The sequence below is a fragment of the Mesitornis unicolor genome, unplaced genomic scaffold (genome assembly GCF_000695765.1).
Source record: "Mesitornis unicolor isolate BGI_N332 unplaced genomic scaffold, ASM69576v1 scaffold26318, whole genome shotgun sequence".
Classification (NCBI taxonomy): domain Eukaryota; kingdom Metazoa; phylum Chordata; class Aves; order Mesitornithiformes; family Mesitornithidae; genus Mesitornis; species Mesitornis unicolor.
Window position 1 is genome coordinate 252 of NW_010201697.1, and position 23078 is coordinate 23329.

A 23078-nucleotide genomic window follows, 5' to 3' on the forward strand; every position below is an offset into this window, starting at 1 on the left:
TGTAAATCACTTCGCGATAGTTTTTGAAGCGCTTCTTACAGGCGGCACTGTAATGAACCGTCTTGTCAGTGCTTGTGGTAAGCTTAAAAAGCATGTAAGCTAGAGGCTGTTTTCAAGACTAATGTGTGTAATGCGCTGCTGTTACTTTTCACAGAAGAGGCAGAAATGTAGTCTGTTATTGACTTACTCTTGGTATAAATGTAGTTCCCCCTGCTATGCTTTATTGGGGTCCGCTCTGTTGTTTTGGATCCAGTTGTAGTTTCCATCTTTTCGTGGAAAAGGCTAGTTAAAATAAATGTTCAGAAATACAGGTGTATTTAACAAGAACTATGGAAAGTAATCTTTATTATAATGCTGTACTGGAGATAGCTCTTTATTCTGGAATAATTTGAGAAAATAAAGTTGCTTGATTAAATTGATTAAAATTTACGTGGACTTGAATTTAAAAACTTTAGTTGCCAGCATCTGTTATAATATTTTAACTAAATAGATATATTAATGTAGTTAATTATTAGTATTTAATTAGTATTTATTGCTATTTTGATGTTGCCTTCATGTATTGGAAATATCTACTGAAATAGTCTAGAGATCCTTCATTTTGCTTTTCGAACATCTTCATATGGAATAATCTTTCTGATTCCTTTTCCAGCTTATTAATGCCTTTTTCCCCTCAAAAATTTTCAGAGAACAGTCAGAAGAGGAATGGATGTAACATGATATTCTTGGAGTGCTCAAAACACACAAGTTCTGCAAAGATTTGTTTTTTGGTTAAGTAATACAAAGAAAATGGATGAATCAGCTTTGCTGGATCTGTTGGAATGTCCTGTTTGCTTAGAACGCCTTGATGCATCTGCAAAAGTCTTGCCTTGCCAACACACGTTTTGTAAACGCTGTCTGCTGGGCATTGTGAGCTCTCGAAATGAGCTTCGATGCCCAGAGTGCAGGACTTTAGTGGACTGCAGTGTTGACGAACTTCCCAGTAATATTTTGCTTGTTAGACTACTGGATGGCATCAAACAGAGGCCTCGAAAACCCAGCGCTGGTGGTGGGACAGGTAGCACAAATGCTTTAAGGGTCCCTGTCAACACTATAACTAATTGTGGATCAAAGGACCTGCAGAGCTCTCATGTTGGACAGCAGCAAAGGGTGCAAGCACGGAGCCCTCCTGTTAGGGTGAGTAGCATGTGATGGTGGTATTTTGTTGCAGTCGTAACTTTTCCTGCACCATTTCAAAATGGTTGGTGGTCTCTCCTTCAGGATAAGGACAGTCAGATAGAAAATAAAGCAAAACAGTGTGTTTTTGAGAACTGTTGTAGATTTGTCACAAAACACAGCAGTGTTCTTGTCAGCATTGGTTTACTGTTATGTAAATACCAGTAATAGTATTTCCTTATTAAAACTCTCAGTTGTTGAGGTAAGGAGAAGAAAATTATCTCAATACCTTGGTTGTCTTACTAAAAGGAAGTCAAATAAAACAAGATCATTTGTGTGGAAAGCTAAAGGAGCTGTTAAGGGCAAACATCTTGTGAAGATCACTTGAAATTGTTCTTGGTTTGTTAACTGCTAGATTAGAGATTTTGATTTGGCTCTTTTGTTTTCTGTAATGAGTCCAACTATCAGTAATTTTCCTTTGAATTAGATATAATGAATGTTAAACGTGAGCAGGGAAGTTATGTTCTTGTTGAAGTCAATGAAGGTTTTGCCATTGGCTTCTAATGAGCTACATTTTTACTTCTCTTCCTTTAGAAAGAAATCTTTGAATTACTGTCATCTGTTATTTGTACTCTCAGTCCTCACCCCTTCTTTAATTAGATTTGTCTCAATTTTCTTTCTAAGATGTTTGGATATGTACTGTGATCAGAAGACATTGCCTTCTGTCTGTACTCTAGTTCCTTCTTAAGATCTATGCAACCTGTAGACACTGTCATACCTTATAATTGAGACTTAGTAGCCTCATTTATGATAATCCATTCTAAAGCCTGTGTTGGGAAATATATTGTTATGTTATGTTATGTTATGTTATGTTATGTTAATAATGAGATTACTGACCTTGCTCTGTTTTACCTAATGACAAGGCAGAACAGCTTCTCTGAAAGATCCTGTTGCCTATTTTGTGATGCTTGCATATTCAGAGTTCCTGCGTTTCTGAGTGATTTAGGTGGTTTTCTTCTTGTGAAGTTTATCTTATTTTTAAGAAATGTCTTAAGGAGTTCCAAGGAGAGGGCTTAAATGTGTATTTGACAGGACTAGTCTTTATTTTAAAGTATAACCGAATGGTTTAGTTTATTTACCCAGTGAAGGAAGCCTTACACTGATTTGACCTCAGTTGTACTTATATGAGTGGGATTTCTTTAAAACATCTTAGATACACCTCTTAAGTTTACATGAAGATTTTAAATACAAGTATTATTCCATTAGATTGTATTGTTTTCTCTGCTTGGTAGAGACTCTCATTAGGTTCTTCAATTAGGAATATAAAATTAATAATTATCATGACACTTCCTGTTAATGAATATTGTTCTGTATATAGATTAATTGGTAGTGGAGGAGAGAAGATGATGTGGGTTATTTTTTTTCTTTCAGAAGGTAAACCTTAAGAAACACTGCAAAGACGCTTCAGCAGTATCAAAACCAGTCTGGTCTTCTCCAGAACTTTACGTTGTTTACTACAATACCTTGCATTTGCAAAAGCTCTTTAATTTAAAACAAAGCAAAATAACCTTACAACTTGTTGATATATTTTTCATGTTGACCTTTGTGAAGAACTCTTTGTTTTCAGAGGCTGCTTCTCCTCCAAAAAGGCTTCCTGTGCAGCAATGTATTGCATATGTGTATGACTGCACTTCAGAGTTTCTCAAAGCCTTATTAGAAAAAATAAAACTGAATATGGAATACTCTCTCTTTTTTTTTTAATGTTCTGTAATATCCTGTTGTGCAACATTTGCATTTCCAGATGTTGTACAGAGTAGAAAGTGATAACATATGGAATGTTTCTTCGGTTTATTAGTTAGGCTGTACCGTGTGCCATTAAAATTCTGACCATGTGCGTTCCTTATGCAATTAACTGATACGCAGTATATATTAGTAATAGATTTCAACATTTTACAGTAAGTCTGACTACATCTTTGCAGTTTCTAGGGTTTCACAGGCATTCTTGTGTCTTCTTTCCTTTGGGAGACAGGGAAAGATGATCTTCTTGTCTTTTGTCTGCTTTGTCCAGAGCATTTTCTACTAGGAAGGCAGTACTTTTAAGAACAGGAGCCAACTCTGAAAGATAAGAAGCGGGAGATAAGAACTTTTCATTTTTCTACATGAAACATGTTTCTTTTTTAAAAAAATCCAGAAAACAAAATGCCAATTTAATGGACAGTGTTGAAGTGAATGTTTTGCTAACTATAACATAAATATGGTTGCAAATACAGTTTCTTTTTGGTAATTGGAGAGGAAAATCTGTTTCTAGATGAATTAGATTTCCTAAACTAATTTTGCTGAAGGGGAACTAGTAAATGAAAGTTGCTGTTACGTTAAATGAAGTGAGCATGGGTGAAGGCTGTCAAGTCATAAACATTCTGCTTATCCCCTGAAGTAATACTAAGCTCATAAATGTCCTTTCAGAGGATGCCATAATTTTCAGAAAAGGTTAATACAGCATGTACTGTAAAGTGATTTCCTGTACTGTATCAATGACCATAGAGTTGCCAGCCCTGTTATTGCACAATACTGTGTATATTGCATTCTCTGTATGTATGTGGTGACACATGGCAATAAACAAACAAATGGTTACTTGAGTCTTAAAACTAATGAACCTGGGTGGGTGGTGAGGATTAACAGATCTTGTGCTTTGTATCTCCCCCACTTCAATAACCCTGTTTCTGTAACCTCTATAATCTTTCACTGCTGTAACAACTGAAATTTCTCCCTTCAAGTTTTTAACCTCCTTCTATTCCCTGCTATTTTGTTGCATAAATCCTTCTGTGCCTTTCCCTGGGTACCGGTTGGACAAAGGCAGCATACTGCTGTACCTGATGAAAAATTCTGCTCAGTGCCCAGCTCTTCTGTTCTGAGCAGCCAGCTTGCCTGGGAGAACAAATAATAATTATGCTCATGCTGTAACTTCTCTCTGGTATGGATGCTAATTTAATGCTTTTTTTCTTTTTTCTTTTAAATTTAAAACCTTCAGCTAGGTTGACAGCTTGGAAGAGCTTTAAGAACCCACAGCCTGCTGTCATATCTGCTTGGGACTAGTCTTCAGGAGCAAGTTATTGAGGGCTGTTGAGGGACTGCATGATCACATCAGCCTTGTTTCCTTCAAAAGAACATAGGAAAATTTGAGGGTACTTACTTTCTAATTTATGCTCATCTTGTCATTTTCACAAAGTATGTCAAACAGTTATTATCTTAAGTTCCTTATGGTAGTTTTACAGCAGAATACCTATTACAAGAGTCTTAAACATAGCTGTGTGTATAAGTTGATAGATATTGGAGAGCTGTTCTAATTTCTCTACTAGAAGATAGATTTAAGATGATACACGTGTAATTTTTCCCTTGAATTTCTATGTGCCTAAGACATACCAGTTGTCCTGCTAATTAGAGTCCAAGTTTCTGAAGTTAGGGCTGACTTCTCAGCAGAACCTAGAGCGAAGTTGATGAGATAGTCTGAAATCTCATCACTGTTGAAAGGATTTTTTTAATAATGTTTTCAGCTGTTCTCTGAACCAAGTGTAGGAAGAAATAGACAAAGGATTTAAAGGATTTCCATTTTTGAAAGAGAAGCATGAATAGCTCAAAAGTTGGCCATGTCTAATAGAGGTGATGCTTATGTCGATTGAGTATTGATGGTGTAATTTGGGTGTATTTTACTGTATGCCAATGAGAAATCTTATTGAGAAATGTTACAGTGCAGACAGTGGGAAAGTCCTAAAGCTTTTCCTTTTTTCCTTGGTTTTATTCTGGAAAGCTAATAGAGACCTCTGGTAACATCATTTTAGGTGAAGTCTTGAAATGAGAGGGTAAAGAAATATTGCAGGCTAATAGTTTATACTCGTTTTTCTAACTACAGCTTATTTTAATTCTTGCTCTGTGCATTCCTAAAACTTTTTCTGTTGAGAACTACTAACATCTGAGATGCTTACAATAAATTCTTATAAATTGAAGAGGAAAGAAGAAAACACAAACAGAAGGTTGCTCCCTGAGTTGCTGCTAATGCTCCTCTGTGTTGCATTCTAGTGTAAACCCACATGTCCATTCTCATGCTTGTGTAACACAGGAAAGCAGCAGTAAAATTTTAAATTCCCTCATCCATGCTGCTGCAGCAGTGGTCGTTTGTGATCCAGTAAGCTTGCCTGGGAAGGGCTTTAATGCCAAAAAGGAAAATAAATGGAGCCAGGTTCTCTTCCATGGCTAACCTTGGTATACAGCCTGGGGCATTAGGGACAATGGACCACCTTCTGGCCTGTGAGGACTTCAGAAAGTCAGGCTTCTCTGTCTATTGGACTTGATGCATGCAAGAATTGCATGTTAGCAATCAGTTTGATTTCATCCTGACCACCCTGGAGAAAAGAGCTCAGGGTGGCAGCTCACGCAGTTTGACTATTTAGCAGGATTCAAAAATCTGACTGGAGCTGAAACAGTTGCTGCTGTTGTAGCCATGACAGTTGCAGGCCTATTGAGATCTTGAGAGAACTTGATTGTCAAAGGATACCTCTTAATGACTAGAAAACAACAATGGGACTGAAAATGTGCATGCTGAGATTAATAACTTTAATAAAGGACTGAAAATAGATATGGAGATTGCCAAGCATAGCAGCAGGTGTGGGTTGGAATAGATGTTTAAATCACCTTTAAACAAGAGTTAGCAGAATAAAACAATACATAGAAATGTCATATCAGCAATTATCTACTGGTCAGGCTCACATTGTGATTATATATCAGTTTGTAAAGTGTGCCACTTTGGGGGAAAAAGTGGTTGTAGAAATGTGCAAGCAACAGTGGCTAATGCAGTTAGTTTCATGACTGTGAATGCAGGCTGGAGAGTTATTACTTGATGATAACTGATTTTGAGGATTGTATGTGTACAAATTTGTAAAAAAAAATCTGCTTTCCTCCTTATTTTAAAGAAGAAACAAGTGTATCTTATTGTTGCCTGTGTAGTTTTACTTGTGCATTCCCGTGTAAAAGCCAACCTATAAAAGTAAGGAATGTCAAGGTGCAACTTCAACGTGTGAAATATCTTAATTTGAGAATGTGAAGATAGGCATGTATTCATGTTTCACAGTGATGATTAGAAAGCATTTGGGGAAGCCTTTAAATCACTTATGCACACTTTTGTTTCCTTTCATGCTCCCTGAAATACCAGATTCTGCTTTTACATTTACAATTGCTTGTACAATTTTAATTACTTCTTTGTAACGCTTTTGTATCTTGTGTTAAGCTAGATAAAATTTAGTGGAGATTATAAATATAAAAGGAAAGTAGACTGTCTCTCATGGTGTTAGTGTGTCTCCTCTCTGAGATAAGTAATTAAGTAAAGAGAGAGAGGATAAGCAAAAGGAGGAATTGTCTCAGTATCTAAAGGCATTGGGCTAGGATTGAGAGCTTCCGGGTTCAGTTCCTGGCTCTACCACAGACATCCTTTATAACCTCGCACAGAGTCAGGCAAAGCTTTGTGCCTCTGTTTCCCATCTGCAGATATGACAGATAGTACTTCCTTTGTTTGACTCACTATTTAAACTATATACTCTTTAGTGCAGCGATTGACTTTTTTTTAATTTATTTTGGATGTATCTATAGTGTGTTTCACAGTGGTCCACAGTCTCAGTTGAGGTCAGCAGATATTGCTGTTCGCTCTTTAAACCATTGACTTCCACATTACTGGAGAGCTCTTCATAATCTATTTCCTGTACCAAAGATGGTCCAGTGCCTAGTGTTACATTGTTAAAAGGATTTTGTTTTGTGTATGGATGTCTAATAGGAAATTGCATAAATACCTCAGTGAGGAAAACCCAGACATTTAAAAAAAAAATCTGTGGAAGCTGGTGTTTCATTCTTCACCTAGAGAAATCTGCATCCAACTGGCACACTGGTGTGTGGGTTTGAGTTTGTTTTTGAAAAGAGAATATGTAACATGAATGGTGTTGGTAGTACAGAGATATTTAACTCCATACTTTGAACCTTGATAGTAATCTTTAACCTGCCAGTTAATGTTAATCTTGATAAAATAGCTGCAAAACTAGTGTAATCCCTTTATTCTGAAAATAATTAGATTTTGAAGTAAATTGATTTTTGAAGTAACTACCTGAAAACCAAATCTGCAGTAGTTAAGTGTGAGATTTAAATATCTTTTTATTTTGTTTCTGATAGCCTTTTTAGTGTGTATTAGTGGAAAGTGCTGTGGTATGATTGCTTTGTTTTCAGGTGGAAGAGGGTCTGTCTTTATTTCCCTTCACTTTGCAGTTTAATATTCCTCCATTTCTGTAGATTTGTTTAAAACAGCCTACCTGAAATAAAATTCTTTTTTTCTCCAGTGTAATTTGGCCAGTGATTTACAAGTCACAAGTTCTGATCATTCAGAAAAATTAAACTTCTGCCCAAAAAGGAAGTCTAAGGCCATTACTTTTAATGGGCTTGTGAAGGGGAGCAGTTTGTTGGGTTTTTTTGAGTTTTGTTTTTCTTTTTAGAGAATAAAAATATTTTAATTTTTCTCTTATTACCAGAGAAAACAAATACCAGTAAAATTGCTTTACATAGGTAGTCCAAGGTCTGGTTAGAAAAGCAAGTCAGTAGTGCTGTCGCTGTGTTTCTGTATGCATAGCATCCAGCTTTCTGTAATGGTACTCCTTGTTTGGTGGCTTAATAGGCATCTTGTGCTGTGGGAAAAGATGAAGAGGCTGATTGGGATGAGGTCAACTAGAAATCCTTCTCCTCCACTCCTTTACCTGAGTGACGTGGTTTTCACATGGTACTTCCTGGTCTAACCACTGTATTTAGTGTGTGCGTAGGAACTGCCAAAAACAGCAAGCCTGAAACTGCAGCTGTGATAATAAAACTGGAAACTTGTTTTGTTGAATTGTTTGTCTTTCTTTTGCTGGACTTGCCCCTGTGGTGCATTTGGCCTTTTCATTATAATGTGCTTCACACTTTCTTTGGTCTTTTCTTTGGCTCCATTGTTGTCCTTTATTCAAATGTTCTCTTGCCTCTAATCTTAGTGTACTTCTTCCAAAAAAAAGAGAAAACTTCTATTTTCCTTCCCTCTTGTGTCTAATTTGTCATTGACTGTGTCAAACATAGGAAAAATAAAATAAGCAATAAGAAAGGAAATGTTCTGTTGAAATATCTGGACTACGGACGCTCTAGTGATATTTATGACTAAATCTGCTACATGAATGAAGTGTAGGCTAACATTACTGTATTGCTTAGCCTCATTTGGTTTACAATTTTTGTTTTGTTTTTTCTTTAAATCATTGCCTATATGCATATCCTTGTGTGGGTAAGAATGTATCTTGGTAACTAAAGCTGAAACATCATCTTGTCAGCCCTGTTCATACACACACCTCATTACTGGGTACACAAAAAAAGTGTGCATCTGTTATGTCTCAGTTCCTATCAGACCCCTCTTTCTTAGTAGACAGAGAAGCGTCATCTCAGAAAATCAGCGGTGAACTCTTGCATCAGTTGTGTTAGATCAGAATCTTTTTGGAGAACAAGGTTTGTTTGTTCATGTTTTTTGTGTAGGTTTGTTTGTTTGTTTTTAAGAATGACTGCTTTGAGGTGGGCTGGATTTTAGGAAGCAAGTGGCCCTGAGGTGGAAGAATCGCATGTCCTAGGGAAATGTTCCTTTCTGCACCACTTATCTTTCTTCACCTTCCAAGTTCATGAAAATCGCTTCAGCCTTTCTGATCTGTCTTGCCAAGCAAATGGATACCTTGACACTGGCATGTGTTCAGAATACTAAAGAAGGGGTGATGTGTGTTACTTACAGATTTCCACCTTCCTGTAGATCTAAGAGGGAGAGGGAAAGAAGCTGCTTCAAAGGCAGCTTCTAAGAGATGATGTGTGCCCCCTTACGAGTGCTGTGTTGCAGTTTTGTGTAATTTTGTAAAGACTTCGGTTATACTTCATTGTCTGTCCAAGCCTGAAGGATTAGGACAAGGAAGCAATAGCTCCACTACTTTAGAAATCCTTTATTCTTTGGTTTCCAACTGTATCAATTTCTGTCCCAGTAGTGCTGACCATGGAAATTATCATCTTGACAGACATCTCCTAGACATAGTAGCACTGTCAGTGCAACATGAATCCTGGGTATAGATGGGGAGGTGATAGCACTGTCCTCTCCTTGATTGCCAGCCTGAACGGTGGGGCTAGTCCTAGTTAGAGCCTTGCTGGATTGAGAGTGCCTGAATAACTGCTTTCATTTATTCTCATCCCATAGATACTGCTGGGGCTGTCATGCAGTTTGGGCATGAAGCCCCTGGCTGGTCTTAGTCAGCACTGAGGCAAATAGTTTAGTCTGTTCGCTCTTCTGCATGCTCTTAAACATCAGGAAATCATTGGGACTCTAGAAGATGCTCTGGAGGTAAGGACAGTCACTCCAAAGAGAGAAACTGAGACCAGTATTTGGAATTTTTTTACATGATGCTTGTATGCAAATCTTTAAAATGTCCTTCAGTGTTTCCTTGAAACATATAGGTTTGGATTCTCCAGTTAAGGGGAAAATGAAACACAAGTTAAATTCAACTATATGTTTCATTTACAGACACTGTTGCTGAAGTGTCTCAGAAGCTGAGTCTGCTGGGTACATGAAAGTCAATGTAGCACATGAGCAGTCAACCATGGAAATCGCTTATCCCTGTACCCTTAGAAGCTTAGGACTGTGACACTCTTTTGACATTTGTTGTGACATTCAAGCTTGTGATTTGTTATCCAAAGTTAGGTTTCTGTAGCATAGCAGTATAAACACTACGGAAATTTAAGAAATTTATCTTCTTGTCTGGGTCTTTGTTTCTATCTTATTTAGCCCTTGATTAATTCCCCACCACCATATAAGCACTTAAACTCTTCAAGTATAAAAAGCAGAACTTGCAAGAATGTGTCTGACTAAAACTGAGAACAAGACTCTCTTGTGCACCTGTGTGTGTGTGCTCTTTTGCACAGTAGTTTGGTTTGAAATGGTGCTGGTATGCTCAGCCTTCCACATGTAATTTTTAAAATATGATGTAAATTTGTGAGGTTTATTTCTTTTAATTGAACTAAAAGCCTGATGTGCTGTTTCACTGTTTTTTCTGTCTTCCAAGTTGGCATGATTCTTCAGAGTTGAATACTGATATTTTTCATTTTCTATAAATGCGCAAAGTATAATTTTACAGTTTCTAGCTGGGAAGTATGCTGTTAATCATAAATGCAATTTGATCAAAGGTAAGCATATCAGTGTTGCTTAAAAATTAATACAGATATGATTTTGCTCCTTTGTGAAGTGACGGAGTGCTGCCCTTGCACAGAAGATAAGCCCAGGCATCAGGGAATGTCCTGTTGGACTTCGTAACACCTAAAGCACTCTTCAGTCTTTAGTGTTCCTTTGATAATAAAACTGATTTTGTTTCATGGCATTAGTGTTGCAAAAAGATGAGGTAACTGCTCTCCTTTTGTAAAGGAAAGATGTACATATTATATATCTTGGACTTCCTCTTCACAGCACCTAAACTTTCAAATATACAGTACATTAAAAGCTTTCTGAAGAACCGAAGCACTGTATCTTGTATGAACCACAATTTTACAGGACAAACTTTTGAAAACCTTCAATTAAAGACAAAAGTTCTCAGTCCCACTAGACTTTCAAGCTGCCGAACTCAAGAAAAGTAATGTAGTCTTACTTGCACAGAGAACTGAGAGGATCAATACTGAATAATTTGGAACAGGTCTCTTAAATTCTTCTTTATTAGTATGCAGTCTTAATTCTTTAGGTTATAATCTGCATTTTATTTATATCAAAAAATGAGAAAGAATGAGGCATTTCTGATTAAAAAGCATTAAGATGAAAAGTATTCAAAGACGACTATCTGAGTTGGCATATATAGGGCGTAGCTGTTCCAGAAGCTTATTTTAAACAAACTCAGTAAGAATGATTCAGTGTGCTGTGGTAAATTCAGTGTGCTCTGAGTAAAGAGGAAGCTTTTATTCTGAAGCTGAGAGCTTGCTAAAAGAAAATCAGCATCTCTGGATCTTCACTTGTTCATCTATGCCAGTGCCCTACTATCTCAGATGGACTTCTTTTTCATAAGCTAGATAAAGATCTGAGAGGAGACTCTTAAATCTTATCCACACTAGCGGAGTTAAGCCATTTTCAAAACCTGTTTAGTTTAACACAGTTTTAAATCCACAGCCTTATTAAGTTAACAAGCCTTCAACCTTGCCACCAGGTTCTGTAATCTTCTTAGATCTTCAGTCTAAGCAGGGCAGGGATAGTCAATAAGCAGATGAATAGATAATCTTTCAGAAGACATAGGTCTTCCAGAAATACACGTTGATATGTATGCTGACTTTTGAAAGGTTCAGAAATGCTGATCTTAACTTCCACTGAGTATAAGACACACTACTACAGTACTTACAACTAGAGAAAAAAGTTGAAAGGACTATCACTTTGTTTTGTTGAGGAGGAAGAAGGGATTTTTTAATTTTTTTTGTAAAGCATTAATTCCAGCCCAATAAAATTAGGTTAAATTTTAAGTATAGAGTAGGGTAAATGAAAATAACAATTTGTTTCCTTACCATTGTGCATATGTAGACTAAAAGCTTCTTTGTAGTTGTTTCATAAGGTATCTTTGAAAATCTTTCAGGCAATCAGTAGTCTGTGGATGAAAACCTAAAAAAAAAACCAACAACCCATTGATGCAGACAATGTGGTATTGGCCACCTCTGCAGACTACCTGTTACTTCTGTTTAGTTTTAGCTCTTCCAGCCTTGTTAAATTTAAGCTGTGCCTGTCTCCTGAGTAGAGCTGCTGAGGTAGTGGAGCTAAGGAAGGTAAAAGCAGTTTATAGTGGAAGAAGACTTAACTGCAGGATCCACACCAGACATGTTCAATTGGAGCAGTGGAGGTGGATGTGGGGTGCCAAGCCAGATCCGGGATATGCCAAGGGTGACCTTGTTTTTGGAGAGGGTGGCAGAAGAGCTAAGCGCAGAGCAAGTCAGGCATGAAAAGAGTCACTCATCTCACTGAAAGAATGGGAGGAGGCCTCTGGGAGGAGATGATTAAACAGCAACGATACTTCAATACCGGTGGGTGATAAAGACCCAAAATGTTGAGTACTAAGGGAACAGAGGATATTGAATTATGCTGAAAGAAAACAGACTATGGTAGTAGATTTGGAACATAGCAATAGTCAGATTGGGTAAAAAATGGCTGAGAAGGAAACTAGATTGAGCAAATGAGTCTGCTCAGTGGAACTGAGCTAGAGCCCTGGTGAGGATGAGGTGCTGAAAGAACAAGTTGAAGAGGTAGCTTGATGTTTGTGGAAGGGTTTGGAGAGCATCAAAATAGAAAAGTTGATAAGGAGGAGTTGGCTAGACAGGAGGTGAGGATAACAAGATTTAATGTTACTGACTCACATGCCATGTATATATGTATATTTTAATTTCAAAATACTGTGTATTTCATTTTTCATTGTTTATTTTGAATATTTCAGTTCCAAAATGGTCGAAGAACTTCCTGTAGAGGATTGTGAAGATTATTTCTGGCAAATCTCTCAAGCACTTTGAGATTCCTCACAGGATTCTAAAAATGTCAGTTTTATTACCAATAAACTATTATCTCAGTTCTTACAAAACAATAAGGCTACAAATTTGTATGTTCCATTCAGTGAACTCAAAGTGGGCTAACGTCCTAGGAATTGCTTGGAAGTCAGAAAAGATTCTCAAAGAAGGAAGAGGGGAAAAAAAAAGCACTTTGTGACTATTCTGGTTTGGTAGCATTTTCTTTCACCTTGCTTCCGTGTTTCCTCAGTCCTTTGTGTGGTCCTTCAGTTAGTAATAGCTAGAAATAAGGATGTAAACATCCTACCAGCATTAGAGTGTGGGTGCAACATTACATACTATTCTTTAGAATTTAGTCATGATGGATAAGAACAATGAATTTTGTAGGGCAAGTTTTCCAAGCAAAATAACAGGATATTTTCAATATGTTTTCAGTCCTTTGGAGCAGCTCACCTTTCTTCAATATGCTTAAAAAAAGAACTGTCATTCTAGAATTATGTTTTCAAAATATGTTATTTTTGTTCAGTAAGGGAGACTTTTGTTTATGTTTACTTTCACTAATAAGTGGGATTGCTTTCTCAGTGGAGAAATAGAACAGATTCCCAAAGCAGCTTACAATTTTAAAACATGTTTATTTTCTCATACTGAAACCTCCAAACCTAGAAAGAAACATAAGGGCTAATGAAAACTTGTTCCTAACTTCAGCCTCTGGTGTGGGTATATGCTCTTTACTCAGGAAATCGTACTTTTTCGTATCTTCAAGTCAGAATTGTGCTGCTTGCAACAGGGAGCTGATGTTGTTTGTGCTTCCCTGTTTGTTATTTTACCAGCTCTCTACCTTTAGAAGGAACAGCATAAAAAAGGTCAAAATTGATTTTTAAACAGCATAGTTTATTCTATCTGGTTATTCTGCAAGAACATTATACTAAAAAAAAAAGTCTCTCTATCAAAACTCTTGTTTTAAATTTTCTGAGTTTGGACTAAAGAAATCCAAGAAAAAAGGTGTGAGTTAAACCAGCACAACTGTCAGGAAATGTTTGTGCCCCCCTTTTTTTTTGTAGCTGTCATGCAATTTTGCACACAAACTCTGATGTAATTTAAAAAATATTCTCTGAGTAAAATTTTATGCAACGTAGCATCATTAATCCTTTTAGAGCTTTTGAAATGTCTTCAATGCACATGCAGTAAGTCTGTGCCACATAATTTCTTATTTTATTAATGTTGATGGGAGTTAAAACAGGTAATGAGATCAATTGGTTGATGAAATTTATGCCTTCATCTGTTCTTTTCTGTAGGGTGTGGTTTTCCAAGTGGATGTATCCTTTTGTCTGGAGTGTACTGCTCAGTTCACAAATAAAGACATTAGATTAGAAATGGTAAAAAAAAAATACAGTTATTTTAGAGCAAATTTAGTACTGGCAGTAATGGAAGGATATGGATTTACAGTATTCAGCGACACTGTCCTCAGAAGAAATTCGTGTGTGAAGATTTTCATCTGCTTGCAAACAGATTTCAGTGCAGTTTCACTTGGATTTAGTCAGATTGAAGCCCAGTCACACGTAGCCAGATAGAAGTTCAAGGTAATTTATCTGAATCAAACAGAAGCACTAACTTGGTTGTTGTTATTAGACATGTCTTACAGCTCAAAAAAATCTTGTAGCCCAGTATGCAGTAATCAAAGCATATTTGATGGCTGGGCTTGGTTAGTCTTGCCTATAGTAAATGGAAAGCAAAGTATTCCAAATGATGCGTTTCAGTCAAATGTTACATAGTTGCCTCCAGGAATTCATAAGTTTTGTTTGCATAACTTACCTTCTGATGTTGGAGAAATCATCTTCATGCTTAAACAGATAACCTCGCCCTCAGATCTGGATGTTGGCTGCTTATTAAATCATGGGTCTCTCTCTTCTAACTGCTGTTGACGATGTAAGATTAGGACCCCACAACTTCCTGTAAACTGCATTTAACTCTTGAAGTCAAATACCTCCGGTTCTCAAATCCTGAAGGTTAGTAAGAATTTGTAAGATTTCAGATAAGTCAAAATCAAGTTCTGCAGTAATTTTCCAGGTCTGAAGACAGGATTGTGTTTAAAAACTCAGATTCACGTTCTTTCCCCGTGTTTCATTTTGGGGAAAGAAGTAGAGTCAATGAAACTTTTGGTAGAGTGTGACTTTCTGACTTAGGTAAAACCTTTGCTTTGTACTAAGGCAGACCAAACTTGGAAGAGAATTCAAATGGCAGGGCTTTGTCAGTGTTGCTGCACTCTGGTTTTGGTGCAGACTCCAATTACTGAAGTGTACTGTTAGATGCCAAACTCTGCTTTGTTTTCAGGGAAGGTTGTTGATTTTTATTAGGCTAAACAAATCTGAAGGTCTTAGTAGGAGCACTCAGTGGATGAAATAACATTTGGTTTGTGCTGTGTTTTGAAAAAAACAGTACTTTTTGCAGATTTCTTTCTTCTATTCAGCATATTAAGTTTTGTAGAAGAAATCTGACCAAAGTGGTGTAAATACTGTTTATATTTTCCAAGGTCTTGTAGCTATAGAAATAAAATTGCAGTTTTGAACTTTGCTGTTAAAACATACATTGGAAAATACTCTCTTCGAATACAGAAGAGCGTTAATGGCTTCCACAAAAGCAGATCTGGTAAAAGTCAACAGTGCAGATAGATATTCTTCATCAAGGGGTCTTGGTGTTCCTGTGGTAGCTGAAACAACAGAAGCTGCTGCTAAAGGTGCCAATCAGCATAATAAATCTGGAACAGGGGAGGGTGTGCTATGAAGACTGGTAAGACTGACCATAAATACCGGAGCTGGGTCATTGGTTAGTGTCTGAAAGTGGATTTTGTGAGAGAGGGTTAAAAAAAAAAGGGGTGGAGAAAAGAAGCAGAATTGTGCATGAATCAGCAAGACGACAACATTCCAGAGAGCATGAGACTTGCTGGTAGCACTAATAATTGCAAAGTCTGTGGGTGCTGTTTCTTGGGCATATTATTTTCAGAGATTCATGATTTTATGAATGTTCTCGGTAAATACCATTTTGAACTCTCATTTTGTCTTTTTAATAGAGGTAAGCAAGCAAGGACCTGTGAATGTTGGCTAGCTGTTCAGATCAAGGGCTAACAAATACTTTTTAGTTATAGCTATGCTTTTTGGTTTTGTTGTCTTTGCACACAGCACTTTCAAAGGACACTGGAAAAAATAGCACTGAATTCAGAAGTCTTGTGTGTTTTCTGTTTTGTCATTTAGTTGATACGCGTTAAATCTGCCTTAAGCAAATCACCTTAGTTAAGGCAATTCAGCCTTTTGGTTCGGTATTAAATGCACTGTGAAGGTTGATACTGCTGATCATAGTGGCTTAATCATGTGGTCTTTTGCTCCCCCCTTTCTAAAACTGAAGTTGTTCCTCTCTGTGAAAATAAAATGCCCACTGGAAAAAGGATTAAGTCTGCCCACGTCCCAGGTGAGTGGGTCACTAGGCCAGAGAATTGTCTTGCAATCCTTTTCAGTGCTTTAATAGGGGTTAAGGGAATTCCATGCCAAAACATCTGTGGTTTGGTGGTTGGATCTCATGTCACGTTGGATCATGTACTGCAGGTACTAATGACATTTTTTATGGAAATAACAGCTTTCTTTTTTTCTTAATCTCCCTGTTTGTGTCCCCAGTGAATTATTTGGTAAGATAAAATAATTCTGATTGTTTATTTTCTCTAGAAAACACAAAATTAAGTGTGGCTTGAAGTGTGGTTTTCCCCTATTTTTTAACTAGCAGATGGGGAACATAACATTGATTGTTTGTGTTGGCTTAGCTATGATATTTTTCTTCTCACTTTCCTCTGTAATGTAAGGACAAGATTAATTTAGGAGAAAATAGTTCCTGTCTGACTTTTGTGTTTAATGAGAACATAGTATTCCTTGGGATAAACTTTCAGATGTTGGAGCATTATTGTTTTGAAATAAACTAATATTTATCAAAACATAAATTAAGGGGTTTTTCAGAAGTTAAATAGCTTTTAAAAAGCCAGCTTTAAAAGCGTACATAACTCTAAATATTACATTTCAGGTTAGCTATATCTCAGTGATCTTGTTGGGATTATATGTCTGCTATTGAATTTTAAGGAAAAATTACAAAAACAGTAATTTCAGTGTAATGTTATTCCCTTAAAAATAATAATTACCAGAATTGATTTGAGATGTATGTGGGCTTCAGTTGTTCATATGTATCTAACCCTTTCACTTTTTCCAATTCCATATTCTTCTATTAATAAGAAATGGGCGTCAGGTACATCCTTTCCAGGTGGTAAAAAAATGATTAAATTTGATATTCTTTGTTATAGTACAAAGTGTCGGAAAGCCTGAGTAGTGAATCTGTGTTTAAAAACAATCACTGAGCAATGTACTATTCCTTTGTTGCCTTTTTTAAAAAAGCAAAACAGAACCACAGGCTTCTACCTCCAAGGAGAGAGGACAACTGAGGCTGTAGAAATGTAGTATTACTGAGAAGTACGAGTACATACTTAGATTATGGCTCTAGATGAAGACTGACTGTACTACTTGGTGCATGCAGATGAGAACATGAAAGTGACCGTAATGTGCTATATAAAATGTTGGCACTAGAAAGCTGAACTGCTGGTGTGTAGAAATCATCCCTTTTTTCTTTTTCTGTGTTCTTCATTTACTCTGTGCAGTATATATGTGAGTCTATTTTTTTAATTCCTTTTTTATTCAAGGTGCTTCAGTGATGATTGCCTTATCATAGCTATAATGATTCTTTAACTCATTGCTTTGTTGCAATTGTGTTGATGTCAACCATTTGATATAATTTTGAATACAGAAAAGTGGTCACCCAGCAGAGCGTGCCCAGAAAAGGCTGCAGGGCTGGCTTGGCACTCTGGTCTACTCTACTCAGGAATAATTAGTACAAGCATTACAGATAGTTCCAGCCAGGCAGCATTAGCACCATGTTTCTAAGAAATGTCTTGCGTCTGGTTTTGTTTCGTTAGTATTGGCGGTGATAGAAGCAGAGGAATGTGCTGCCAAGGTTGTTACCAGTGCATGACCTAGGCTGTTCTTGGCTGGGGACTGCATCCAAAACACCAGAGTCTAGCATGCATCAGTACTCTGCTTTAGATGTTGCTTAGACTTAGGGTGGCAAAATTAGGAGAAATTCTTGCTCTAAGTGAAGTTGTGCTGGAAATTTCCATGAAGTGAATCATCCTTGAATAGACAAGACGATTAAATGCTAAGCCTATCCACCAGCATTTTCCTGTGTGCTTTTAGTGTTTGGATTTTCCAGTTTGTAATGATAACACTGCAATGAAAAGTGCCACCAAGGCATATCAGAACCGCTGTGACTGTCAAAAACTGAATGTAGCCTCTAGCACTTTAACAGTAAAAGTAAACTGTTCATCTATCTCTTAATCTAATATGTTGCTGAGATGAGTAAGAACTGTTAACGAGCAGTACAGTCTTTGTGAGAATAGACTTAATAGTAGTAGATTTAATGATAAATTTTATTAATGGAAGCCTTGTCCCACACTTGCTCTGGTTAAAATTCAGTGTGCTTTCCGTGACAATTATTGATGAGAGATATTAAATTAAATGCTATTTTCTGAAACTAATTTTAGGCATGTTTTTTGTAGCAGAGAGATGTTTATTCCATGTGCTCTTCAGGAGAAATCTGTTGTTGCAGTCAAGCGGGCAGCATCAAGTTTGTCTCTTTGACCCAATTATGTTCATTTTCCTAGGTTCTTTTGCTAGACTGACAAAACCTTGGCTAATTAGGTGCTAGATACTGCAGCTTTGGATGCATGGCTGAGTTTTGATTTAGGCTTCCCAATGTATTTCAAAAGGGACCCTTTGCTCATAGGTAGCACTGAAAAGCAGCACATGTCTGAAATCCTGCCTCTCCACAGGTGAGGGAGTCAATTCTGAATTGCAGAGAACTATTTCACTGGTATTCACAGTTTGAATTTGTTTTCTGCTGCTCCTCTCTCCTCAAGGGAGGACTCTTCATGCTCTTCCCCTGTTCCAGTGCGGAGTCCCTCCCATGGGAGACAGTCCTCCACTACCTTCTCCAACGTGAGTCCTTCCCACGGGCTGCAGTTCTTCACAGACTGATCCAGTGTGGGTCCTGTGCATGTATCCTCTTCATGGGTTGACAGGTCCTTCAGGAGAAGACTGCTTCAGTGTGGGTTCCCCTCTCCATGGGTTGACAGGTCCTGCCAGGAGCCTGCTCCAGCATGGGCTTCTCACAGGGTCACAGCCTCATTCAGGCACATCCACCTGCACCAGTGTAGTGTCGTCCACGGGCTGCAGGTGGCTATCAGCTCCACCGTTAACTTCCACCGGCTGCGGGGTCTTCACCATGGGCTGCAGGGCAATCTGTGCCCTGACACCTGGAGCATCTCTCCCTCCTTCACTGACCTTGGTGTCTGCTGAGTTGTTCCTCTCACATATTATCACTCTTCTCTTTGTCTGCAGTTGTGCAGTGTTTCCCCCCCCCATTCTTGAATATGTTAGCACAGAGGTGCTACCACTGTTGCTGATTGGCTCAGCCTACTCAACAGAAGCCACCCCTGCAGCCCCCCACTACCTAAACCTAACCACAAGAAACCCAATCTATCAGTTTGTGATCAGCTGTAGACTTTTCTACTCCTGCTCTGAAGGGTGGGCAATATCCACCCAGCTACAGGCTGAAGAGCTGTAGGGTATCAACACCTTCTTGTTCAGGTCATGCCAGGAAAGAAAATGATTCCTTCAATTCCAAAAGGTCATTACAAAATGAACAGGGTTGATGGCAATCTCTGCTCCAAAGAGGTCTGATATATTTAGTATTGCTCATTAACAAACATCTCCAATCAGCATGAGGGATGGTATTGTCTCCTTAATTCCTCAGGTGAAATTGAAGTTTGCTCTAATGCTCAATGTGGTGAGCTGCTAGTGGCAGCTAAAATTCTATTACAATACAGTTGAAATAGATACAAGGTAGTAAAAGTTGAAATTTTAAATCCGGCACAAAAGCATGAAACAGCCATTGCTAAAGATCGCCTGCAGACTCAGTACTGCATTTTAGGTCAAATGCTATCAAATCACTTGTATGTTAAGTAAGTTTTCCCTCACAGTGAGAAAAGTATTTTTGTTGGTTTTTTAAAGTTTTGGAGGGCCACAAAGATGACTGAGGGAGTGGAGCATCTCCCTTGTGAGGAGCGGCTGAGGGAGCTGGGTCTCTTTAGCTTGGAGAAGAGGAGACTGAGGGGTGACCTCATTCATGTTTATAAATTTGTAAAGGGCGAGTGTCAGGAGGAAGGAGCCAGGCTCTGCTCAGTGATGGCCAATGACAGGACAAGGGGCAATGGGAGCAAACTGGAGCATAGGAGGTTCCATCTGAACATGAGGGAAAACTTTTTCACTGTGAGGGTGACAGAGCACTGGACCAGGCTGCCCAGAGAGGTTGTGGAGTCTCCTTCTCTGGAGACATTCAAAACCCGCCTGGATGTGTTCCTGTGTGACCTGGTCTAGGTGATCCTGCTCTGGCAGGGGGGTTGGACTGGATGATCTTTTGAGGTCTCTTCCAACTCCTAACATTCTGTGATACTGTGACTTTAGACAGCATGATTTTAAGAAAACAAATTTTAAATGAATGCCTGATGATACTTAGATTAATCTGGATTTCACAAATGAAAATCAGTCTGATAAACTCAAATAGAAGGTGGAAGGGAAAATGTCAGCATGCTGACTGGGTGAGCAAGAGTCGCCTCTAGTCACCTTAACACCTTAGTTTTTTGCCGTGACTTTTATTTGCTTTCAGATACTGTGTTTGTAGTCAATAGTAATTTTTAGTTTTAATATTCAAAATTGACTTAAAGGCTATTTTTCTATTAAAATCAATACTGGATAATGTAAAATAATGTGAGATTAAATTTTCATTGGCAATGAAGATGTTCTTGTGTTACTATTCAGCTTCCTTACAAATTATGTGGTGGAGAAATCCCTCATAAAAGAAAACCTGATGTGTCAGATTCTTAGAGAGCTCTAGGATTCCAAGATACTGTAGAAATTACTTCTCTTACAGTATTTCTGACTCAGGAATTATTTGGGAAATTACTGGGACACAAGCTATGAGCTATTCTGTAGTTCCTGCCCCTAAATTATTCTAGGGTGTGACAGTGATTGACTCTGCATATTGCTGCCCTCATCTCGAGTGGAGTGGTCTCATTTGTGAGTTAATATGTAGATGAAGGAGCATGGAAGAATAGGTTCAATTGTAGTCTTAAGTGGTATAAAGAAGGAAAGAGCCACTGCATTCATCAAGGTTTCAGGTCTGTGTTACATGTTAATACATAACCTAAACATGGTTTTTAAAAGAGTGTGACTTGAGTAGTAGTAGGAAAGTATTAATTTAATCAGTGGCAAAATAAATGATTCTTGTTTTATTGAAGTGAAGATACTGAAAATCAGTTTCAGTGTACATGTCCTGTACACAACCGTTGAAAAGGCACAATTAAGTATTATAAAATAAGAATTTTTATTTTCTTATTAGCGATTCACTTGGCGGATAAACTTAGGGCAAGTTATATTTCTTTATAAAAGAGGTTATGTGAGGTGATTCCTAGGTTTTTGTGGGGAAGAGGGACAAGATAGTCTTTTATTAATTTCACCTAAGACTATATCTGCATTTTAACAATCACCATTTTTCCTGGTGGGTTTTTTTTTTTCTCTTAGCATTGGATTCTCCATTTGAGTATACAAAGTTAGCAAAATACTTTATAAAAATTATTTAATGAATTGGATAACCATTTAGATCCTGTTTCCAGCAGATGGGGAGATGAGGCCTGTAAGTCTCAACAACTGTATTTCAGTGGAAGAAGGGGGGTTAGATTGAATCTGATTCACAAGACTGGCTCCCGTGGTTAAGATACATTTTACGTACCATTCATTTGTTTTTTACTTTCCTTCTCTGCTAAACTTTCTTATCGGAGTAGTTTCTCTTACTGTCCATTGCAGTAAGTATAGCAAGCTGTGAAAATAACATGTTGTTTTCAGAAGTATGATTGAAGCCGATTCTTTCCTTTCAATCAAATAATAGATTGTACTAGAAAGTTGTTTTCACTTCAGTGTGTGTATGAAGGTGAAGGCACAGCAACACTATCAGCATACTCCTATATTTAGTAGTTATTGTATTCATGCATTAACAAATATTGTTGTATTTATACAGTCAGCCAAAGTTACATATACAATGTACCTCTTAATACATTATCTGTCCTGTACTCTTGTATTTCCTACCATATTGGCAGTTTTCTCCCATGCTTTGGTTTTACACAGGTTTAATGACCTTTCTAGTGGTACATATTGCAGTCAGGATCTTTAGACAGTGCTGTTTTTCTTGTGTTCTTTCACTCTTAGAAAAACCAATATAGATGACTCACCATCTCCAGTATACGTTTTTAAACCATAGTACCTGTGGTTTGTTTTTTGAGCAAATAATGAAATATTATGTCATCAAATGAGATACTTTGGTCTATTTATTGAAAAAAAAATGCATTTTTTAAAAATTTCATAGGCAGATGAAAGGAGAAATACTGAGCGAAGTTAATCTTTGTGCAATGCTATATCCAACAAACTCTTTCATTGTGGTTGTATAACTTAGTTCTGTTTATTCACAACTAAAGTTATTGCTTCCTTTGATGGACTTGTACTTTCAAAAAGAAAGGCAAAATAAACATACTACTTTGGGCGAAAAGAGTGCACTCCAGCTGAATTTGCTGAATGAGATGACCTTGTATCACAGCTCTAGGATGAATCTGACATTCTTTCAGTTCAGGTTCATGTGGTCAAGGTTGTTCCCTACCCAGGCCATATGAAAATATGGCAATGCATGAATTCGATGAGATTTGTATCCTGCAAATGAGAGTATTCTAGGTAAGCTGTGGAGTTTTTGTAGCTTTTTGTAGGCTTGGGTGGAGTTTTACATTTTGGAAAAGAAAGAAAGACCAGAAGTGCTTGTGAAAATGTGAAAATGAGTGAATTCAGAACTTCATTTTTTTTGCCCTCAATAATGAATGCTGTCCTGTAGTTAGGACTGTGAGATACTGTTAAGTTACAGCTCTCGAGTTGAATATATGACACCGGGCAAATCACTTCTCTCTGTGAGCTGAATCATGATCTCTGACAGGTTTATCTGTGGCAATTTGAACTGTTATCAGTCCTGTCTTCTGCTGAAGGTTACTGACAAAGTCAGTTTAGGCTAATTGTCAGGTTATGAACTGTGCCTGCTGATGAGCCAGCACATGGGTTTTTTCCTGTTGTCCTTGCCAAATGGACAGTAATCTTCAG

General features: G+C 37.6%; 1 protein-coding gene across 1 annotated transcript in view; it reads left to right on the forward strand.

The window, feature by feature from the left end:
• Positions 1-786: 786 nt before the first annotated feature.
• The window catches only part of LOC104545129 (E3 ubiquitin-protein ligase SH3RF1-like), a gene marked incomplete at its 3' end in the record, with an annotated part of 50994 nt that continues 28702 nt past the window's right edge, over positions 787-23078 (forward strand). Inside the window, exon 1 of the mRNA XM_010190187.1 lies at positions 787-1173. Within this exon, the coding sequence (XP_010188489.1) occupies positions 787-1173 (387 nt within the window). The remainder of the gene's footprint in view (positions 1174-23078) is intronic.